The sequence below is a fragment of the Gambusia affinis genome, linkage group LG21, assembly GCF_019740435.1.
Source record: "Gambusia affinis linkage group LG21, SWU_Gaff_1.0, whole genome shotgun sequence".
In the NCBI taxonomy this organism is placed as follows: Eukaryota; Metazoa; Chordata; class Actinopteri; order Cyprinodontiformes; family Poeciliidae; genus Gambusia; species Gambusia affinis.
The window spans coordinates 15855706-15878090 of record NC_057888.1 but is presented as its reverse complement, the minus strand read 5'-3'; the positions used below and the strand labels follow the sequence as shown (position 1 = coordinate 15878090).

At 39.8% G+C, this 22385-nt stretch overlaps 1 protein-coding gene across 3 annotated transcripts; it reads left to right on the top strand.

The window, feature by feature from the left end:
- Positions 1 to 16: 16 nt before the first annotated feature.
- Positions 17 to 21081, top strand: zgc:101569 (uncharacterized protein LOC449822 homolog). 3 transcript variants are annotated; one of them, XM_044104170.1, is made up of 7 exons: positions 19 to 306; positions 2043 to 2213; positions 6584 to 6681; positions 8598 to 8742; positions 18543 to 18692; positions 19670 to 19785; positions 20744 to 21081. In XM_044104170.1, exons 1-7 carry the CDS (start codon positions 168 to 170, stop codon positions 20849 to 20851), a joined length of 927 nt encoding a protein of 308 aa, XP_043960105.1. In that variant the 5' UTR covers positions 19 to 167; the 3' UTR covers positions 20852 to 21081. The 3 variants fall into 3 exon arrangements, with proteins under 3 accessions (XP_043960107.1, XP_043960105.1, XP_043960106.1); XM_044104171.1 differs by lacking the exon at positions 19 to 306 and adding an exon at positions 337 to 506; XM_044104172.1 differs by lacking the exons at positions 6584 to 6681; positions 8598 to 8742 and having other exon boundaries at positions 17 to 306.
- Positions 21082 to 22385: the final 1304 nt, after the last annotated feature.

Genomic DNA, 22385 nt, shown 5'->3' with positions numbered 1-22385 from the left:
TCCTCAGAACCTTCAGCATTTTGACTGCGGTTTCTGTCAGGACCCGTATCAGGGTTGCGCCTTCCCAGCACAGCTCAGCTGTTACACTGACTGGTTTTAAAAGCGTCTGAGTGTCATTTCGAAATCGTTTGTGAATTTCTGAGTGCTCCTTTAAGAAAGTGTTTGCAATGATGCTAAAACATTTTCGGGCTCTTGGACAAGTTTTTGCAGCCACGCATCAAGGCAGAATATTAAGTCAGTGTGGGAGCATGACTTTGAAAACAAAACATTACAGCGCTTCAACGGGAGGCGAGGACGCAGGAACAGGTAAGAGTGTGCAATAGCGTAATGAGAACTGTAGATGGCAGCAGAGGACACCGTGATGACACTGTGGAAGAAGGCTCTGACACACCTGTCGCTCATTTGACATCAAATGCAGAAAACTAGACGGGGATGGAAACTTCAAAAATAACACAAACTGAACAATATTGTGTTGAGTCACAATATCAGCTACGTCATCATGCAGCGTAAGTCCGGAATGACTAACTTCAGATTTTTCCCGTGAAAGTTGTTGAAAATTGACCAGTGAGAGTTTTGGAAAAAGGTCTGTTTTCTGGGCGCGACTATCAACTTTTCCTTTAATATTATTCATAAATCATTTGTTTAAAGTAAACAAACAAACTCCCTCAACTTAAATACCACTTCTAATTTTAGGATATATATGTATATGTATATATGTATATCTTTTTAACACGTGATTGCTAACTATTACTGCAGTATTTTGTTCCCTGGTTTACATTAAATGTTAACTTATTCATTCCCAGTTTGCAAAGTTTCCAGGAGAACATTTATGCAGTTTGTATTGTTAAAGGAAACGATGAGAATATGAAGCTGAGATCATATATTAGAATCTTGCATAATTTTGATTCATTCCTATATCGGGGTACAGATATTCATTTTGTTACTCTACAGCTGTAGCATCATATGAAAGAACACTATTTGAACACAAGTAAAATGGGAAAAAGATGACGGTCCATCTCCAGTGGTTGTTAGGCAAGAGACAGATACACAAAAACTCACAAAAAAGGGCAATTTTGAGTATCCAAGTAATCCAACAGGCATGTGTTTGGACTGAGCGGAGGCAGGAGTACCCGGAGAGAACTCTTTTGTGCCTGCAGGGAGAACATGCATTGTTTCCCCAGCGATTCTTGCTACAAGGCATCAATACCAACAATTGCGCCACTGTGCCGCCTCATAATAAATATGTTGATCAAGATATTGTTCCCAGAATTATTCTGACCCAACAGGACGGATGTAGCATAGATCCTCATAATAGAATAGAGTAAAATATAACATTTAGCTGTTTGCAGCTATTTGAAACCATCACAAATTTTACATTTTCCAATGTTTTTTTTAAATTTTTTTTTTTTTTATCATTTTGAGATAAATTGCTTTTAATACTACTTGTGTGATTCTTTAGATATACTTTTTGTGTTGTTGTTTTGTTCAGAATTTTACAGAAAGGCATGATGCAAAAGTCCCCTCCAGTGTTTCTGCCACAAAATGTTCCCGAAATAAAACTGCAAACAACGTCCCACAGAGGTAGTTCAGATGCGGTTCACTTCCTTGGAGCTTGCTCAGCTCTGTGTAATTACTGTGTTTGTTTAAGGTGTAACAGAGCCGAAAGCTCGCCTGAGACAAATTGCCTTTGCTTCTCATCCTCCACTGGGTTTGGTTTAGCCGTCTGTGTCAGCGTCTCTCACGCATCCAGTAGCTTTGTTTCCCTGGCCGTGTCTCCTCCGGAGGCAGCGTCCTGTGGGTGTGGGATGAACCAGCTGGGATGAACCTAAGCAATGTTTAGGTTCATCTTAGCTGGAATACCTGGGATGAACCTAAACAATGTCAGGTCGGCTGCCTGGTCCATCCTCGAGCCAACATACGTAGCGCACATAAACGCAACTCGCATTAGCGCAGACATTCTCCTCCTAAGTGTTGTGATGTTTTTTTTTGTTTTTTTGTTTTTTTTTTTAAATCTGTGCATCTCACACGCCGTCTGCCATTAGCTGCAGGTCAGACCGTGGTTTCAGAGCGAAGGGGATCCGTGGTTACCGTGGCAATAAACCGCCCAGAGGTGCGTAACGCGGTGAACCAGGAGACAGCGGGGCGTCTGCTGGAGGAGCTGCAGGCCTTCGACAATGACCCTGACTTGAACGTGGCTGTTCTGCATGGGAAAGGTAGACAATGCTAGCAAAATCTCGAGTCTCTGCTTTATGTCAATCAGAAAAGGATTCATAACTTTTGACTTTTCATTTTGGTTTTAAAATTGTGTATTTGTCATTATTTGCTACCAAATTTATACCAGTCAGAGAAAAAAGTGTAAAGCCTGAGATGTTCAGAAGGTAAATATAATAATAATAAAAAAAATCTCAGATTGGTTGTTCTGAAACTCCTCCTCCTTCCTCCCTTTTTTTGCACAGAAAGCATAAAAAGTGCTATATGAAGATAAGCATGTGGATAAAAAATGTTTGTTTGTAACCTTTATTTCACCAGGAAGAGAAACTCATTAAGATTAAGAATCTCTTTTACAAGTGTGCTGTGCTATTCAACAGCAAAAAAAGGGGATAAAAACAAAATAATTTCAACCTTTAAAACATTTTATTGACAGAAATATAAAATGAAGAGATGATATATTGGTTCTTGTATAATTATGGGTACTTTTCTTTGTTTTGCCCCTCTCAGTGTTTTCCACTGCATTTATGAGGGTATTAATAACAAAATAACAACGTGGTGTTTTGGGGAGAGACACTGCTAAACTTTTTGAATTGTTTGATTTTTATTTTTTTTTTCAGCATCATAATTCATTCATGACCTGTTGAGTATATTCTTTTCAGTTTAATAGATTTCAAATCACTGACATCTGCTTCTCACAACTGTGAAGAAAGAGTTTAAAATAATTTCTGTTCTGAAGCACAAATAAAAACCACAACCCATGTGGATTGTCGACAGATTTATAAACATTATTTTGATAAATGCCATTAACTTCAGTCCTTGCCATTCATTTTTATATTTATAAAATAAGTCGGTTCCATGACACACACAGAAGGTAAAAAAAGCAAATGACAAAACTAAATGGATGAAACGTTTTCATGTCAAGGGACCTATAAATGTGTGCAATGTTTGTTTGGTTATTCATCCTTTGGGACACATTTCTCAGATTACAGATATTTAATATCTGTCCTTGTTGGAAACTATCTGTCTTGGAAGACAAAATCTCCGTTTAAGCATTACTTCTGAAAATAATCACAAGTCAATGCTCTAGATTTGAGCTCTTTCCTTTCTTCTCTCTCTTCACTTCAACAGCAAGCAAACAGGAAGTTTACACAAGCAAAACCCATTTCAAGTGTTTGTTTTTTTTTTTTTACACTTGCACCTTTCCATGAACTTTGTACTGAATTCACACAAGTTGAATTGCTTCTGCTGCAATACGACAAAATCACTAAACATCACACAGCTCTCAAAACTAAAGCATCTTCTGTTTCCATCATCCCTTCATCCTCAAAATACTTGGTTGGGAATGCCTGGAAAACCCAGACCGTGAACACAAACACCTGTGAGGTGACCTGCCCTGGTGCACCAGGATCATGTCACCGCTCTAATCATAGCACATGGTGCATAAACTCCTTCCCCCCCAGTGGAAACATCGTCCTCAGCCGGGGACCAGCCTGTGTGAGGTGTGCCGTGGCCTCAAACACTATAATTTGTTGCCTCTCCACACGATGGCTGCAGACGGCTCCAGTCTACGTAGCGGCTCACTTTAAACGGGCAAAAGTCAGCCTTGCGTTTCAACGATCACACCCCACATTTCTGTCAGCGGGCTATCGTCCGCTGCTGCTCCATCACGAGAAGCCGGCCGACCCCTCGGCGGTGATTAGCAGCGCCTCGGTGCCGCAAAATGACAGGCAGGGAGATTCCAGTGTGGATGTAATGTTTCTGCAAACATACGGAATCCATTTAGGTCAAATTAACACTGACACAGTCACTCTCTCAGTTCGCTCTTTTTTTTTTCCTCTTTTTTTTTTTTTACACTTATGATGTTGAGAGTAATTGCTTTCAGCAGGGCTTGAATTTGCTGGGACATTTGTTTTGATGATTTCACGTTCAGATTTCTGGGAGTAGCTTTTTATCCAGGTGAGCTGTGGATGCTGAGTCAGATGCGTTACTTAACATGACTAAAGGGATGCAGCAGATGCTAATTGGGTAATGCAGCACTTCCGTCACATTAAATAAATGCAGAAAGTGGCGAATCGTTTAAGATATCATTTTGTTGTACTTGGATCATTTATAGAAACTTTAGTGAATTTCAATGCGGGTGAAGGTAATGGCTTCAAAGATCACATATTCTTGTTTTAAACCTAATATTAAACCTCATCAATAAAGTGAATTACTTTCTACGTTAACATATTGGCTCTGAGCCACAAATGCATCCTGTCCTGAATTAAACGCTAAAGAACTCTGCTGTCTTGTTCAATCAGGTACTTTTATTTCAGTTGCTGTGTCAAATATTTTGGCAATATAGGAGCCCCCATTGTTTTGATAAGTAGCAGATGCTTTTATCTAAAGAAACGTACACTTATGTGGGGCTCTATGTCTTTGTCCAGTTCGACTTCAGCCTGTTTGCTGGGGAAGCTGGGGATCAAGATAACGATTCAGCTCGCTGGACAGGAGATAAATAACTTTGTACAAGAGCAGCATTATGTTGTAGGATTCAAGATTAATGTAGGGAAAACCCCTCACCACCTGCTCCAGCTGTGGCATAAGCTACCACTCTCTAGCCAGAATTAATGTCATAACATTCAAAGTTTTCATCGTGGTGGAACTTTTTCATATTCACTCACGATTCAACAACAAAATTTAGTGTATTTTATTGGGATTTTATATCACCAACCAGGAGTCGGCAATCTTTTAAATTCCAAAAAGCGCTTTTGAACTCATTGCTATAAAATAAAATTTGTCTAGAGCCACAAAGCAAGGTCGATTTTATTGATATATACCACATAAAATGTTTTATTTTAAAAGCTGAGATAATTAAACTAAAATTATTATTATTAAATGATTATCTGTTTCATATCATACTGTTACAACATAGTGATAATGTTAACAAAAATGTAAAAAACATACTTTATGAAAATCACACACTACTCCTTTAAAGCAGGAGTACTTTTCCTTTCCAAAGTGGAAGGAAAACGGCAGGCATTTTTTAAAAATTCAACTATAAATCTGACCTTTATGAAAGAGGGGCAAGAAGAAAGCCATGATGAACACGTGGATCAAGGCTTCTACAGGTATTTGGTGCAAATTTTGCACAAGATGGTGAAGCATAGTGATGTTAGCAAGTTCTCTTTAGCAGAGACGGGGAAGCTGCTCCGAAGAGGCATGAAGGTAAATGCAGATAAGGTGTGAAAGAAAACCTTTTGAGTTTTACCTTCCAGTTGTACAAAGACCCTAAGCATTCAGTCAGAGCTTACATGTCTTGATTCAAATCAAATTATATTCATTCATCAAAATGACCCAGTCAAAGTCTAGAACTTAATGCAACTAAATGGGGTTTGAAAAAACTACCTCCAGTCACTCTCAGTCTAATGTGGCTGGGCTTGAACTTTTTGTCAAAGAAAGTTGACAGACTTCCCTTCCTTCGAGAAATTCCAACCATCTACAACCTGTTGACTGGGGAGGGTTAAACACAAATGTGAGCCACACTTGGCAGACTTTATGTGCAGATAAAATAACCATGTGTCTGACTCCTTCCACTTCATGATTGTACGCTGCTTTGTGTCGGTCTATTGTGTGATCTCCCCGTTCAATATCTCTGCTGTTGTAACATAACAGAATATAAAAAATGTTCAAAGACCGCAAATTAGACTTTTACGGCAGACGTCTCATTTGTTTTTATTATGTGTGTAAAATCATCATTTTTACACCCTTAAAAGACATTAGTCTGCCCTCGTAATGGATCATCTCCTTCGCAATAGTGTCGCATTTTCTGGGCTGATGTCGTGTGAATAAAAACACGCAGCTCTTGCTCCTCAAGTTTCTTTCAAAAGTCTGACTGGTGCAGGGCTCTCATTTCCAGTTCTACTCCCATAAACAAGATGACACACAGTTTTTCTCTAACAACCCAACGCTGACCCACAGCGGTAATCAGAGCTCCCAGTTGATGGGTGTTACTGGCACATGTGTTCATTACGATCATTCTCATTACTGTCACATTACAGAGAGAGGAGGATTTTATGAGTCCCTGCCTTAGACAGTGACATAGTGTTTGTTTGCCTCTTGGGCAATGTTGTAATTACCACATGAATCCAGTGCAAGAGATCTGTGGCTGCACTGCATTACTTGCCCATTAATGAGAGTATGATGCATGTGAGCACATGCACAGTCTGCGCCTATGCCTTGAATTTACATCCTTTAGGGAAGGAGGAGGATTTGTGTGCCAGCGAGCCAAAAGAAAGCGAACTGCAAGCCAAATTGCAGCCTTTTTTTTTTTTCTTCCTCATCATTTTCCTTTCCTCTCTGCCATACTTTGTAATTTTGCGGTCTCTTCCAGGAGGGAATTTCTGCGCTGGTTATGATCTGAAAATGCTGGCCAATCAAAAAGCCCCCCTTAAATTGGAGCAAGATGTCACAAAGGGTCCTGGCCCAATGGTGAGCAGAGCTCGGTTTGTGATTGCATGTGTGTACTTGTGAGGTTTACATCTACATTTCAATGTCATGTAAATCTGTAATCATGTAAATCGTAAAATCTAAAACCAGAAGTTCAGGCTGCTAGAAATTGTTTTTATTTTAAAATGTTTGAGAGAACAGGTAGTTAGGAACATTTTTGTTTTAAGTAACGAAGTAGAAGAGAGATGCCTCTAGTACTCTTCTGCTACTTCTGTGTATGTGTTACAATACCTGCCAACATTTATGCCTTTTTTTTTGACATTATAGCCACAAACTTCCATTGCATTTATGGGGAGGAGGGTTATGTTACTGAGAACACAAAGTAGAGAATAATTAAGAAGTTGAATTAAAATGAATGCTAAAAAAATGTAAATGCATGATTTTCAAATGTTTAAAAGTTAAATCTTAAAGGTGTGATGTACATTCATATTCGGTCCACTAATTATTATATGGAAGAACCTTTTTGCAATTTAAGCTTTTGGGGCTTTTACCCATTCTTCCTGGCGAAATAGCTCAAACTAATTTAGATTGGATGGTCCAAAGAGCAATTTTAAAGACTATCCACCATACAAATGTACTTTGAGTTGCTCTAAAATCCGTCATCAAAGACCAGTGCCCTACAGGTTTTAGATATTTCCCTGCTTCATCATCTCTCCGTCTTATAAATGGGTGATTGGCAGTCTCCTGCTCAACCTGATGACATGCTGATGAGCTATTTCAGCCGTTTGCATCAGCTGTCTTGGAGCAAGGACACATCTAAAACATGGAGGACACCAGACTTTGAGAACTGACGCTGAAAAGCCCTGATCTAAACAATTTCAGTGTTGCTCTGGCTGCATGGTTGGGGCATTGACATAGCTCTCTGTGATTCTGAGCGTAGGTGTGGGCAATAATGTGATGGTCTTAACACTGACTACTCAGAAGAGAGCAAAAGATAAAACAAAAAAGGAAGAACAAATTGATTTCTCATCATATCACTGTTTCGGTTCCATTTGTTTCTAAGAGCTAAATTATCCACTCATGAAAAATGAATGCCACTCACTATTTAGGAAACATGTTTCGTTGTTCTTTTTCTTCTTCTACTCTCTCGTCCTTGTCTGTTTCTTAATCAGTTGCGAGTTTGGTGCCCCTGTCTGACCAGAAGTAGCATTGCCCTGGACAGGCTTTCTATTTGGATTGCCAAGCATTTAACTCCATCTTCTCTGTCAATTCCACAGCACAATTCTGCCACCACCGTGTTTTAGCCACACACATACAGGGTCTGGAAAAAAATCCGAGCCATCAATTTAATATTTTTATTTATTAAAAAAAATGACAACCATAAATTGTTTTCCTTCCACTTTATATTTATTTTCTCCTTTTGTTTCAGTCTCGCATAAAAGGTTTGTGGTTCCAACTTGCAAAAGATAGAAAGGGGGCAACATAAACCTAAGCAATTCACTGTAGCTTCATGCTCTCTTGCAAACAGTTGGTATGGATTAACAGTATCTAAATATTATACAGTAACATTTTTATGCAGAGTTACAGTCGCCATAAAAATGCTTGGCCTGCGTGTTGCTGAAGGTGTTTGGGATTGAGTGGACCTCCTATGCAGAACATGAGACCATTGTACCTCATACAGGAAAAACAAAAGACTTCATTTGTTCAGCTGTGGTCAAAACTCGATTCCTCTTGTTCCTCATTTGTTTGACAGTCTGAGAAATGAATTAGAAAATGAAGCCTGGAACATTTTACCGAGTAGCGCGTTAAGAGCATAAATCACTGTGGAGTGGTGATAATGCACGCGCCTTGTTTACTCTGTTTACATCTTGCATGATGACTTCAGTCGTTTGGATCGCCATACAGCGTAACAACGTTCTGCGTACGTATGGGTTGACTGATCCAGCCGTTTCCTCCAGGGTCCGTCCCGTCTGCAGCTGTCGAAGCCGCTGATAGCGGCCGTGAGCGGCTTCGCTGTGGCTGGAGGGTTGGAGCTGGCCCTGCTGGCTGACCTGAGGGTGGTGGAGGAGAGCGCCGTCATGGGGGTCTTCTGCCGCAGATTTGGTATGTTGCTCTCTGCCTTACAGGCCTAATTGAGATTGGATCACTAATTTTGAGCTTTTACAACATCTGCAATAACATCAGGTCTGCTCACATACTTATGCGGGCTGCTTTTATTGCAGCTTGGTTTTGGCAGAAGTAGTTTTCCCTTAAACTGCTCTGGCCTGGTAGTAAGGATAACATCCACAGTATTTGAGAAAACTCCAAGAATGATTTATCTGTCAAGCTCAAGGTTGTTCAGTCCAGTAGGAATCTTTTGTGACTCTTTCAAGATAGAGACATGAACAAATTTGATAGGACTCTTCTTTAGGATGTGTAAGAGATTTATTCAAACATATTTATGCTGTAAGGAAAGACTTCAAAATCACCCGTAGTTTCAATCTTAAAACTCCATTTGAAGCAGATGTAACCAAGAGTTTTAACAGATACTTTACTCTTTTAAATTGAGTTTTTTTGTGATTCATAAGTTATCTTCGTTGTGGTATAAATATGACATGACACAGAGGTCCATATCCCTGGGAATGTATTTTGGACCGGACAGGGTTGGGTTACCTTTTTAAAGTAAAATATGCTAGCTGCCTTTTACAGAGAAATGAAGAAGAGTCATCATTGGGTCTGGAGGGGTGAAACCATCATGCTCAACACCACATTTTATCTGTATTTTTAACCAGAAATACAAGCTCAGCAGTCATCTGACTCCCCAGTGGTTGATCCTGCACTCATTTCAACTGGATCATTTATTTCTTAAATGTTTGTCAAAGATTTTGAATGTTTACCTCAGAGTAAACCAGAGATGAAGTAAATTGTCCTTCAGGTTTGACCTGGTCAGAGTTGTCCTGTGCTGTTTTACAGCAGCCAGTTCAGTCATCCATCTTAGTTCATAGGAATCTGCCCTGTATATTTAAGAGTGAACAAACTTCCAGAGTTTCCTGTTTCGAAAACAACATTGTTCACCAGCTACAATGCGTTTTTATTTTCTTAAACAGAATGAGAAGGCCAAAGTCATCACAGTGTGGCTTTCCTCTGGAAATGGATATCTCTGCAAACGGCCAAGAAGTTCCAGATTAATTTTTCTTTGATGCTGCTTATTTTAGTCTCAAATGCTGCTGCTGCTACACAGTAACTCTCATTGTTGCACATTGTGAAGCGTTTTTGTTCTGGCAAGATCAAGCTAGCTCTGTGGCCCTTTTCTGACCAGTTGGATGCACTTTGATGTTATGGCTCTACAATAGTCAGAGAATGGGCGAAGAGCGAGTTCCTCTGCCCCTTTTCTTCCAAGATAGCTTTAGCTTTCAGAATCTCTCAGTTAATCAGCATTACGGGCAAAACCCCTATTAATATGACTCTTCTTAGGTAATGACAAAAAACATTTTCTTAGGCGTCACTAAGTATTCCTCCCAAAGTCAAACTAGCAGCTCAGAAATCTAGTTTTAACCTTTTCTTTATGGTAGGTATTGGTTTTATTTGTGGAAAAAAAAATATAAACAAGTATTTCTTAGTTGTGTGTTGATAAACTTTGCCAATCTAGGGAAAGTCTCCTGAATTAAATTAAACTTTGTGGTCCTTAAAAAAAAAAATCAACACTAATGTTCACATTTTAATTTTTTTTTCTACTTTTAGTAGAAGTTAGCACCTTTCAGTTTGATTCTAGAAATGTTAAAATGTTGTATTTTTTTTTTCTTGGCTTATGATTCCTGATCCCGAAAACAACCGCCTGTTTTCTTTGCATCTAAGCATTCGTCATCTGTCTCCTAGTACCAGGAAGTCGACTTTGTTTCTATTTTTCAGCGTCGTTACTATGTCCTCTGTTATCACCACAGCCTCCTCGTGTTTGTGCGCAAGGACAGGGCCTCGAGGCGATAACGACGGTGACCGTGACCTTTTGGCTTCATGGCCACAGTCTGCTGGGCAGCCTTGATAAGTAGAGGAGGAAACGACCAAACTGCCAGGTTTCCACAGCGTAGCCAAGCAGGGCTTACGGGTTATTTATGTCACAATTTCCTTATAAACATTTTCCCTTTTTGGCATTTTTGAGTCAGGCTGGCTGGCTGACTCAACTATACTTCTAAAGCATCAAGTTTTCTGTTGTAAACACACACAGAGCTGATCCGGGTCCCCCCCCCCAAAAAAAAAAACCCTGTCCTGCAATTCAGCGTGTAAAGAGCGGCTTCACTTCCCTTCAGCAACTCTTCTATAGATTTTAGCTGCACTTCTAGAGAGCTTGAAATATAACCAGGGTGTTTATAAATACAGCTTTTTACTATAAATTACAGACAGTACTAGACTTGGAGTATAAACATGAAAAAGTTCTCATTTGAAGCCTGTAATTTAACAGGGGAGCATCCTGGCAGAGCTCTGGGTCTTTTGTGTTAAGTGTGTTGTCACTTTCCAGTTTAAGAGACATCGTTGGGCTTCTCAATTTTAATACTTGGAACATTTTTTCCTTATATTTCTTTGTCATTTAAGTTAGTGGAACATACAGAAATGAATGTGAACAGAAAATACACTAAAGTGAATTTTTTTCCCACCATTTCTTGGCTTGAAAAAATCTGATCACCTCCCGAAGTCAAACAGATTTACAGAGAGCATTTGTTTATTTTCTTAACTTTTATGAAACGTTCATAATGGAAAGTAATTGGAAATAATTGCCAACTTATGCTTGGACCGACTGAAGGGCTGCAAACAGCAGAGCGGCAGTCTTGTTTGCTGAAATGAAGCTGATTGTTTCTTAACTTAACCTAGCTGTGGTCACAATTCAAATTATTTATTTTTTTGTATTTCAGTCATAAGAAGTCTGAAATTTTATCTGAATAACTGTCATTATTGCTTAATTGGAGTGTTTCTCTGCTGATACATATAATTAAACACATGCAAAGTCGGGTGATTCAAAATCACCTTATTCAGGCATTTGTTTTTTGGAAGATGAACCGAGTGTGCATCTTAAAATTACTGTTCACTTTAGTCATTTTACACATCTATTCTACTATTTCAGCTACTTACCTGAACAATGGTTGGAGAGAAATGTTTTCAGAGTGCAGGTTTATTCCTCTCTATCTGCAGACGCTCAGCAAATCCAGCGTCTTCCATCAGCTCAAAACTATGTCAGGCAGGGAGAAATGTTGCTGCGGTTTTTACATATTAAGTTACACATCTCTCCACCAGTGATTCATTTTCTGGTCTTGTCATTGCCTCACACTTTCAAGGCTTATTTGTCAACACGTTTGAGTTGCTTCCTCCAGCTAAGTTGAAACTGCTGTTTTCTTTTATTTGATGCTGCAGTTAAGAACGGTTATTACTTTTTTCGCTCAGGAAGCCGTGCATATTCACGAGCATTTTCTGGAAAGTTTAACCTTGCACAGCTAACGTCTTAACTTTTCAACTCGGACGTTGGTTTTCTTTAGGTGTAAATATAGATAAAAGGACATTAGAAGAATTTAATGAAGTGGAACAAGACAAGCTGAGGGTTTAGAAGACAAACATTTTTTGACTTTGTTTTAAGCCAATTTAAACGACTTAAAAAAAAAATCCCTTTACCAACAAAGGCATTGCTATGCTAGAGTTTATTTAAAGATCCAGTGTCTCTTAGCCATTATTTCCTTTTAATGGACAGATTCTGTAACCGATTTTGGGTAGGGCACAGATGGCGGTCGCCTGAGGGAATCCCTGGTGGCTTTGGAGTTGAAAACCCCTCGGAGACGCGCTGTGCTCCTCTGATGTGGGCCAATGGCTACCACAAGGATTTGACAGTTTTCTGGCATGGTATTGGCTGCCGAAACCTGCGGCTTCCTGTCTGGGGCCCCTCGGCTATGCCAGAGAGGAAATGAGAAGGAGGAGAAGGTTGCATCACAGGAATCTGGTATTAGAGTCTACAGCTCTTTGAGACCTGAATGAAAACCCACAGTGCTTACTTAAATCTCCAATGTTATTTTGGCTCCTTAAACCAGAGGAACAAGTAAAGCAGGAAAAAAAAAAATAGCTGGCATATGAAAATGTAACTAAAAAGTACTAATTTCATTCCAGAATCTAAATCCTGGTGGTTGTTCAAGGTTGATCCAGTGTCACCCCTTTGATTCTTTATTTGTGACTGAAAATGAAACCCTTCCAAAGTACACACCACCTAATCTTCTGCATCCTTCAAGTCCCCGCTTCTTTTCCGTTTCCCCTCGTCAGCTCTAAGTCCCGTCTCCGTGGCTGTGCAAGACTGATGGAGAGGAAGGAAAGAAGCCAGGGTTTTGAACCAAAGTCAAACCGCAATCCAAGAGCTAACTTGAAATCAGCCAATCCAAACACCTGCTCAGAGAGTCTGAACCTGACCGACATAGTGCACTGATTACATCATCCGACTCCAAACCAGCTCTGTTTAATCTGCAGGATTTTCCCTTCATGAGGAATGAATGAACAGAGCTGTCACGCTGCTGTGTTGGGAAAACAGAGAATTACAACTGAGTAAACACATGTGAGCATCGTTCTTTCTTTCTTTTTTTAAATTTTTTTACACAAAAACATTCAGATTAAACTAACTGAATTTACATTTGTCCGAAAGCAAAACAAGACTCTTCAAAATAAATTTGAATAAGCCTTGGCCTGTAGTTCAGATATTATGTGATAAATGCAATGCCTTCCCGTAAATTCGTTTTTACATTACAGTCTAAGAGTTTTCACACAACAGTAACTTTTTTTTTTTTTTTTTCATTTTATCAAGTTCAAACTACAAAACTCAATGCATTTTTACTGTGATTTTACGTCAAACCAACACCAAATACTGCATAATTATTTTGTGGAAGTTAAATCTTTAGAGGCTTGAGAGAGATCATTCGCCAACAAACATCATCATGAAGACCGATGAACACAGCAGGTTGCTAAGTTTGGGTGAAGTTAAAAACAATGTCCCAAACTTTGAAAGTCTTATTGAGGACTGTTCAGTCCGTCCAAAACAAAGTGTATGCCATCATTGGAAGCCTAATAAGACACGTCTGTGCACCAAAGCTGACAGCATGGATAAGGTCAAAAGAATCCACGGGGAATAGTAGCTCAGGAGTGACTACAGACATCCACACATCAGGTGAGAGAAACTCTTCCCCTGATTCTGTGGACGAGTGGAAAGATGAAGGTCGTTTTGTAAAAGAAAGGGACAGATCATGTTTACTGTTTGTCTCAAATATGCAAGCAGCAATATATATATATATATATTTTTCCCACGGTGAAATATGGTGTTAGTCTCATCATGCTGGGATGAGACCAACCAGACCTAAGGAGGAATAAACTGGGTAGAGTTGATAGGACTAATAGTGAAGCAAAATATATGACAGTCTGCAAAAAAAAATGTGTTGGAGGATGTAAAACACTGGAGGTTTACCTTTCAGCAAGAAATCAACCCTGAAAATACAGCCAGGGCTACAATGGAAGATGGAAGCACCTACTCAAAGTTCAGATGTGAGAATCTGTGGTGACGCTTGAAAACGTATGCTAGGAGATGCTTTCTATCCAATCTGATTGAGCTTGTGCTGCTTTGCTAAGAGGAATTGGGAAATAATTTAGTCTCAAAGTGTGTAACAGTGGTAGATCTCCAGTTGTAATTGCAACAAAAGTAATTATTCTGGTGCTCTTAATATAAATGCTTGCCACACTTCTTTGGGTGATTTGAAAACTATGTACTATTTTCCAAAGACATGTGGCCATTTCTTACTATTGTGATTTGACCTGTCGCCAAAAAACAAAAACAAAACAATTTTTCCCATTGACGTTTTTGGCTGTAACATGTACATGGAGTATGGGACATTTGGTGGCCTCATTTTCATCCTCGTCGGTCAAAAGTCATGAAATCTAATTAAAAGTGTGGCACCCGTCTCCGACTCAACCCAACTAAAATATTTTAATTGATTCCCTGCAAGCATTTCAAAGCTTCAAACTTCCGCTTGAAAGTCCGCTCTTTCGCCTCTGTCCATTTAGTCTGGAGTTATCCGGAAACTGTTAATCCACATCAAACTTAATCGCATTACCCTCATGGGAGGCCATTGTGGTAGGTTTAGCTTTGATGTGGTCAGGGTGCCAGCAGGACCAGGAGCCAGCTAGAGTCCCTGAGTGTGTCATGTTTCACAGCGTTCTTGCTTTATAAGTGTCTGTTGACTGGCGGATGTTTGGTCCCCGCTAATTTCCAGATAACCTTTTCTCTGAATTTCAGTGTTTTCAGGGAGATATTAGCAGTTAGATATTAATGACTCGTGTATTGTGCTGCTTCCTCAGGGCTAACGCATATCAAAGTGTGCAGAAAGCAGATAAAACACAATGATTCTTCTTTCTTCCAGACTTCTCCTTCATTCCCGTCAGATAAGCAGTGATGACCCCGTGCTGCAGGAAATGAGCTGCCTCTTACATGTGGTTATATAACAATAGGTTGTGCTGACTCATGTCCAACCTGGCAATAACAAGCCTCTGTTTTGAGAGTAGACTTATCTGCATTTAAGACAAGATGGCTGCAGACTCCTTTTTTAAATGGTTTATCCAATACTGGGGAGTAAATGGTGAAACAACGTCTTATTTATCTCGCATTCGGATCACTGATGCACAATGCCTTCTACTAAAGCAAAAAGTCTCCACCTCAAATCAAACACAAAGGTTTTAGTCGAAAGCTGCTTCAAGGAGCAATGCACCAAGGTCTCCAGTCTTATTATGTGTGACAAAGCAGAGGTCTGTCAAACAGCACCCGAGAGACCGCACTATCAGAGAGACCGTGGGCGAGGAGGTGCAGGAGACGGTCGCAGAGGATAAGAAGGGAGATCCTTCCGGTTGCTGATAGCAGTGGTGCCAACAGCAGCACCAAAGTCAGACAGACTGAGGTCAACCTGCCTCTTTATCTCTTGGTCTTTAAGTCAGGCTTTGTCCTCCTCTGGCTCGCTCCACCTCCCTGTGTTGTCACGCTGGTTTCTCAAGTCGTATTTCTTTGTTGCTTAATTTTCCACCCTTCTGGGTTTATTCTCTTAATAGAAAGCTAAAGCTAGTTTTATTTCCCTCTGGTTAGAAATAAGAAATGTAGGCACAGAATTTTGCTTTAAAAACGGGTAACATAATGTTTTTTTCTTGACACAGTTTAAGCCTCTATGTACCATTTGAGTGTAGTTGCTGACCATGTCTGTTCCTTTATGACCACGGTGTACCAGTGTTTCTTGATGCCTACTTCCAGCAGGATAAATTCACAACTGGTTTCTTAAACATGACAAAAAGCTGACTGTTGCCTGAAGACCTCCAAAGTCCCTCGATCTTAATCTACTTCCTTTGGGAGGTGATAGTATGGTAGATGGCCATCATGAAAGTGGACAAATCTGAGGAATTTGCAGGATGTTGACATACGAGTAACGTCACATTTTTAGAAAAAAGGTAATTGGCACAAGAGGCCTTTGTTGACAGTTTCTAGATACAAAATAGGCAAAAGAAAGGTGGGGACAACATGCAGCAAGGTTTGCAAGATCAGGAATTGAACCCAAGACGACCAGGTCAAAGACTATAGCCTCTGTACACGGAGCGCCTGCTCTAACGCTACTTCAGGTGGAAATCTAACATTTTGAACACATGTGGAATCTGTGCCACAACAAATTTGGGAAGCTCTAAAGATGAAACGGATTCCAACCTGGTTTTAGCAAGGAGCTCCTGATAAACAGCCTGGTATGTTTTGATAAAAAGAGATCGAGATTCTTGCATGACGGTTGAAAGCAAAGAAATTCATCAACAAGGGTGAGATGACTGGGAAGACTTAGTATGTCTGCTGCTCAAGTATCACAAACTCCGTTTGAGAACTGTAAAATTTTGTATTGTTGGACAATGAAATGGAAATCTGACAAGATTGAGATGAGATTTTCTTTCTCTTTTTTTTATAGCAAGGATCTGTGCAATTTGTATATTTAACTAAAAACAAAAGAATTGAGGTAATATTAGTACTATGTTCCACCTGCTCTAGGTGTTTATCTTCAAAGTCTGTGTAAAACACTTCTCTGATCACAATCGGCTGTAAAACTGGATGAAGTCTCGTGTTGCCAACGGTGTAGAAACCCTGTGCAGCCTGAGCTTGATCAGAATCTTTTGTCAGCCAGCCACATGTATGGCAAGAAACAAAGAAAAGCACAAGCACAATCTGATCACTTGTTACCGTTTCACATGCAGAGAAGAAGAAAAAGGAAAATGCAATCTGAAAGGAAGCATGATGATGTGGGGTTAAAACAACATGTTCGACACATGTGCTCCCAATAAGGGGTGGTCAGATGGAATCAGTGACTTGGAGGAATTAGGGAGTTGGGATTGTGGTGTGGAACCGATCGGGAGAAAGTGTGCCAGTTCCAGCTGGTGCTCCTTAGAAATTAGGATAAGTGCCAGAAGCTGACTGTTCCTTGCAGTGCACTCGCTCTTTCCTCCTAGCCCCGAGTCTCTGTGGGACAGGGAAATAATATATAATTAAAAACGTTTCCTGTGAGAATACCAGTGAGGAGTTTGAGCTCATATGACCAGATGTAAAGAAAGTATAGGAACGTAGCCATTTCAGAGCTTTGTTCCCCCTGACATAAGCAGCCTGTGTTTCTGCACTGCCAGGAGTATTAGATGCCCTTATTACACTTACACAGCGACTTACCTTGTAGGGAATAGTTTACCTTCTGTTTTTGTTTAGATTTTGAGTATGTTCAGAATGTATTTTTACAGGAACATATACTTTCACGCATGTACAAACTCCTTTTCATTTGACCAAATGTTATTTTCATGTGTTAATGATTTAAATTAAGCCGTCCATAATTTCCTTATGCACCGTTTCCAGGCCTTCTTTTAACTTGTTAAAGTGGATTTGATCAGCAGTTTTTAAAGCTTTTTAAAATTATTTCATTTTTTTTTTCCTACTTTTGGCTCCTTTTTAACTAATTTCAAGTAGGCAGCAGGAGAAGACTTTTCATGTCTGAAAGCCTGTCTACACAGATGAACAGTATTTGAGAGTATTTATTTAAAATAAAGTTTGAAGACAAACATCAGGCTTCTGGCCTTTGACATTCTGTCCGTAAACATCAGGACAAGAAGCAGAAGAAAAGTTTAAGTCTTAAGGCCCTGTTTAATTCTCGGTCTGTCTTAAATTGACAACTTGGATTTCATTAATTTTGTAGATCAACCCGTGGACAAACACAAACTCATTCAAAACTTTAATAAAAGGCCAGTCCTATGCCTTGGTCAGGTATTAGTTGGGAGGTTAAGTTGAAAATTGCTAACAGTCCTGGCAGATTTTGATTCGAAAAATTTTCATTCGACAAAAATGTTCCATCGTTTCTGACAGAAAATCAGACTATGAACTGTGCTAAAGGAGTAATCGATATTGAGAAATTGTTTTTAATTTGCATTTTATTTTTTAAAAAAAGGCAGATTACTAAATGACATCCTTCTTAGTGATCATTTGAAAAGACCTTATTGGCATGACAGCGAACGGGCCCATCTTATAATTCCTGAGGAGCTTTTACATGTTTCCTCTGGTGTTTTGATGATTTATCTTTGAATAATAAATACCTCCTTGCTGCCATCCTAATATTTAACTCCCTCCACAGATTCTCTGTCAAATTAAAGCTGGGACTCTTGCTGGGCTACTCTGAAATCTTATTTTTATTTACACTCCGATGGAGCATGCTGGTAACTTAAAAACGTAATTAAAGCGATATCTGAATAATTCTTGCCTCAACTGTAGATCTCAAAATAGTACAAATGGGATTTCAAGGCATTTTGGGTACTCTATACTTCTATTCGTTAAATTTTTTTTGTATGCTTAAACCTTAATGTTTTTCTAGGAGTTCCCCTGATTGATGGAGGGACAGTGCGGCTCCCTCGCCTCATTGGTTTATCAAGAGCGCTTGACCTGATCGTGACCGGGCGGCCGATCGGGGCTCAAGAGGCTCTAGCCTACGGACTGGCCAATCGAGTTGTTCCTGACGGACAAGGTACTTAAAGTAGTTTGAATATCTCGCCTTACTTGCATGTAGTTTCTTTCAGAAGTTGAAGAGGAAACATTTTGAACAAGTTTCTTGTTGAAAACTGGGTATTTAATTGAGCAAATTGAAACGTATTCTTAAAGATCTATTAGGAAGTGAGCTGGAGTCCGAGGATTGATGCGTTGCATTAGTGCCTGAAAGATCCAATGCAGTTTATGGTTCTGTGTGCTCGTTACGACTCCGTCTCTCATCCCCTCATCTCCCCGCTTGGATGTTGCAGGATGATTAGCTAAATTCTTTCAGGAAGTTCTTCTACCCACAGTTTATCCGCAGCCTAATTGGCCCTGTGAAGGATAATCACTTAGCACACATTTAACATCAGAGGGAAAGGAAGAAGTAGCAGCTTCTAAACATACAAAGGAAGCATCAAAGTGTGCCATCAGCAGGGTTAGTGTTTTCCATAGGAGGGATCTGGATTAGGTCCAGGGCTTTGATGTGGGTCAGGAGGTGTAGTGACGTAAAGCTAGGAAACCTCAGCCGCATTATGAGGAGTCTTTTCCTTTGTAACTCTTCATAAGTGCTCTGCATGCATTTTCCTTCACATGCAGCCGCATTTGCTGTTCCGCGCACACATACGTTGTGTTTGTGTGTCTAAACTGCTGTGGTAGTTTTTGAAATGCGCCATATGGGTAGTTTCCCAGGGCGGCATCAGAAACGCAATGTTTAAAAAAATAAAAAATAAATCAAACCTCTCTGACAGTTACAACTATGGCAAGTTTACTATAGCTTTTATGTTTGTCCACTCAAATGTGTTTTGAGGCTACCCACTTGCTTAAATCGTAGGTGATTCTACATGCTCTATGCAGGAACGCTTTGAATTTTGTCCTCCAGAATTTTAATCATTTTCCTGCCTTTTGATTGATCGGACGGTCGCTCATGCAAGAACTGCCGCTGGTAAACTGACTCGCTCTGCGTTGCAATCACAGCGTTGCAGGCAGCCGTGCAGCTAGCAGAGCAGATCAGCTCCTTCCCTCAGCAGTGTCTGCGGACAGACCGCTCCTCAGCCGTGTACAGCTGCTACGACGCCCAATCCTTCACACAGGTATTCTTCGTTTTACACGGTCCACAGTAGCACTAGTGTTTACGCGACGGATCGGTTTCTCAGTTTACACCCAATTCTGCTTGAATGGCTTCTGGTCCTCTACGTTCACCGTACAAAGAAATGCACAGAAGAAAGTTGTTCAAAGTTTTTAACACCTGGTGGCGTCTTAGCATCAGAAATTCACCAAAGGGTGTGAGAGCAAAGGGGCCCGATTACACACATTGTTTGAAATGAAATTTGCAAACCATGCTTTACATAAAATGTTGCACAAACTCCCAATGAAACACACATAATTTTGTAGTTGTTATGGTATTTTGTATCGTATGTAAAGTGGTGGCACTAAGGCCAAGAACAGAATATTTAGCCTGACTGGGTCTCCTAATTGTTTGGAAGGACATATAATGACTTTATAAAATATTTAAGCATATTCAATAAAACTACAAACAGCTGTATGGAAATTTTATATCAAAGTTAATCCTGTAAAAAGGATCGGGTCCAATTATTGCTGGGTAATGTCAGAACAACAAGCCTTTGGGATATTATTGCTGAATATTAGTATAAAAATTTTTCATTTTTCTTTGGCTATTTTTATTCTTTTCCACCACTCTTTCCAATCTGCCACTAAGAAAAAATACATCACGTGTGGGGATCGAGTGAAAGTCAGGTGAAATATGTTCCCCACTTGCATAATTTGAGTGTGTGGTACCTAAAATATAAAAATCCTGCAGAAATATTGCATCCAATTCATCCGTTTCGATTGCAATTTTGGACACATTAAAGACGCTGTGATGACTGCGATTTGATAAATTGCAAACCTCCAGTTCTGATCTGAGATATTGGCCTGGGTAGTTTATGTAGATGAGTTGATATAAGTAGCTTTCTCCAGGATGTTTGTTCAGCTTAAAGGTGGTTCTGAGTAATTTCCATTGGTTTGATTTTTCTCTTTCGCTCTGTCCAGGCCATGCAGTATGAATTTGATCACGGAGTTCAAGTCATCCAGGCTGAAGCGATTCCTGGGGCAATCCAGTTTTCTTCAGGAGCTGGAAGAGGAGGGAAATTCCCCTAGGATTTCACATGTAGGAGGAACTGATGAACTGTGACTTCAGGTGATCTCAGTCTGTTGTTGCCACAATCTTGTGTTGCAGTCAATTGAATAATTGCTGCTTTACAACATGCAAAAATCGAGAATATAAAACACAATGATGAAGTTTTGTATCAGTGCGGAATGCTTTGTATGGGAAATGAAATCTTCATTTATTACATTATTTTCTGTATTAAAATAATAATTAAAAAATAGCCCTGTACTTGAGCTTTTTTCCCCCCTCTCTTCATTTATTTAAAATGTATCAAATCATTTCTCAGAAATATTTGTGTGCTTAGCAAACCAGGGCTTTAACAGATTACCGCAAAACAAACCCAACACAAAGGACTTCAGTGGCTTCAAAAGCATCAAACCTGCACCATCTTGTCACCGATTCCTTGAACTGATGTGAAAACCACTTGTTAACAGTCTGTTTGCATATCTGTGCAAGCTTTTGTGAATAAATCCAAAGTCCTCTCGTCGGATCTGTGCCAGGTGTAAACATTCCTGTGGCTACGAAGCGGAGGCTTTAGCTTCAGAGAGAAATGTGTGCAAATACGGCTGATGCTTATGGCTGTTTTTTCTTTTTGTTTCTAATAAACAAAGGTTACACAAGGAGGTCTAAATCCCAAAGGGTATAGCAGTGAATGTCACAGTTGTGTGGGTGATCCACACGCACACACACACACACACACACACACACGCACACAAAAAAACTCATTAGGTTTAGGAGGTGTCCTGTCTAGACGCTGTGATGACAGGACACCGAGCTCCTGTTTAATGTTTCCTCCTCCCTCTGCTCCCAGTTCACCCCACACACACACACACACGCACACACAGATCACCTGCTCCACCTCTGGCCATAAACACACACTTGCAAACATGCCCAACTGATCAGCGTCAAATAAATATAGCAGAACTTAAGAGCTGTTTAAGTTCCTGTCAGTCTGGTCTGCTCGTTTATCTGGATCGCGGTGACGATGTTTGAGAGCGTTTGAGATCAGCTGCGAAGTGTAATTTTTAAAAAAATGTATTATTATTTGTTTTTATGATCCCGGTAATGTTTGTTTAAGGACACGACAAAGATTAATGGCGCGCAGAGCTTTTAACATGGATCTGTTGCTTTTTGTTACCCCGAGCTGACTCACACGGTGCGAGGTGGTAGAAATGACCCATTTCCTTCCATCGTTTTATCCAGAAAATAATCACCGCTTTGTTTTCCTGTACAGTCCCGCAGCCAAAAAAGGTTTCTTCTAAAGAAATAAAAAAAAAAAATACAAGAAAGAGAGGGAGAAAAAGAAAACCTAAAATAATTTCCACTGAAAGGATTGATTTTTGTGCAGCTTAAACACAAAATCCATGCTATGAATCAGAACTGTGTTTTCTTTCAAACAAATGGAAAAATGGCTTCTGAGAGGAGTAAAAAAAAAAAGACAAATAAATTACTTTAGTGACGGCAGATTTTTTTGGCGGCTGGAACTTTCTGTTCTGGTTTTATTATACAAGGCATTTGTTTCAT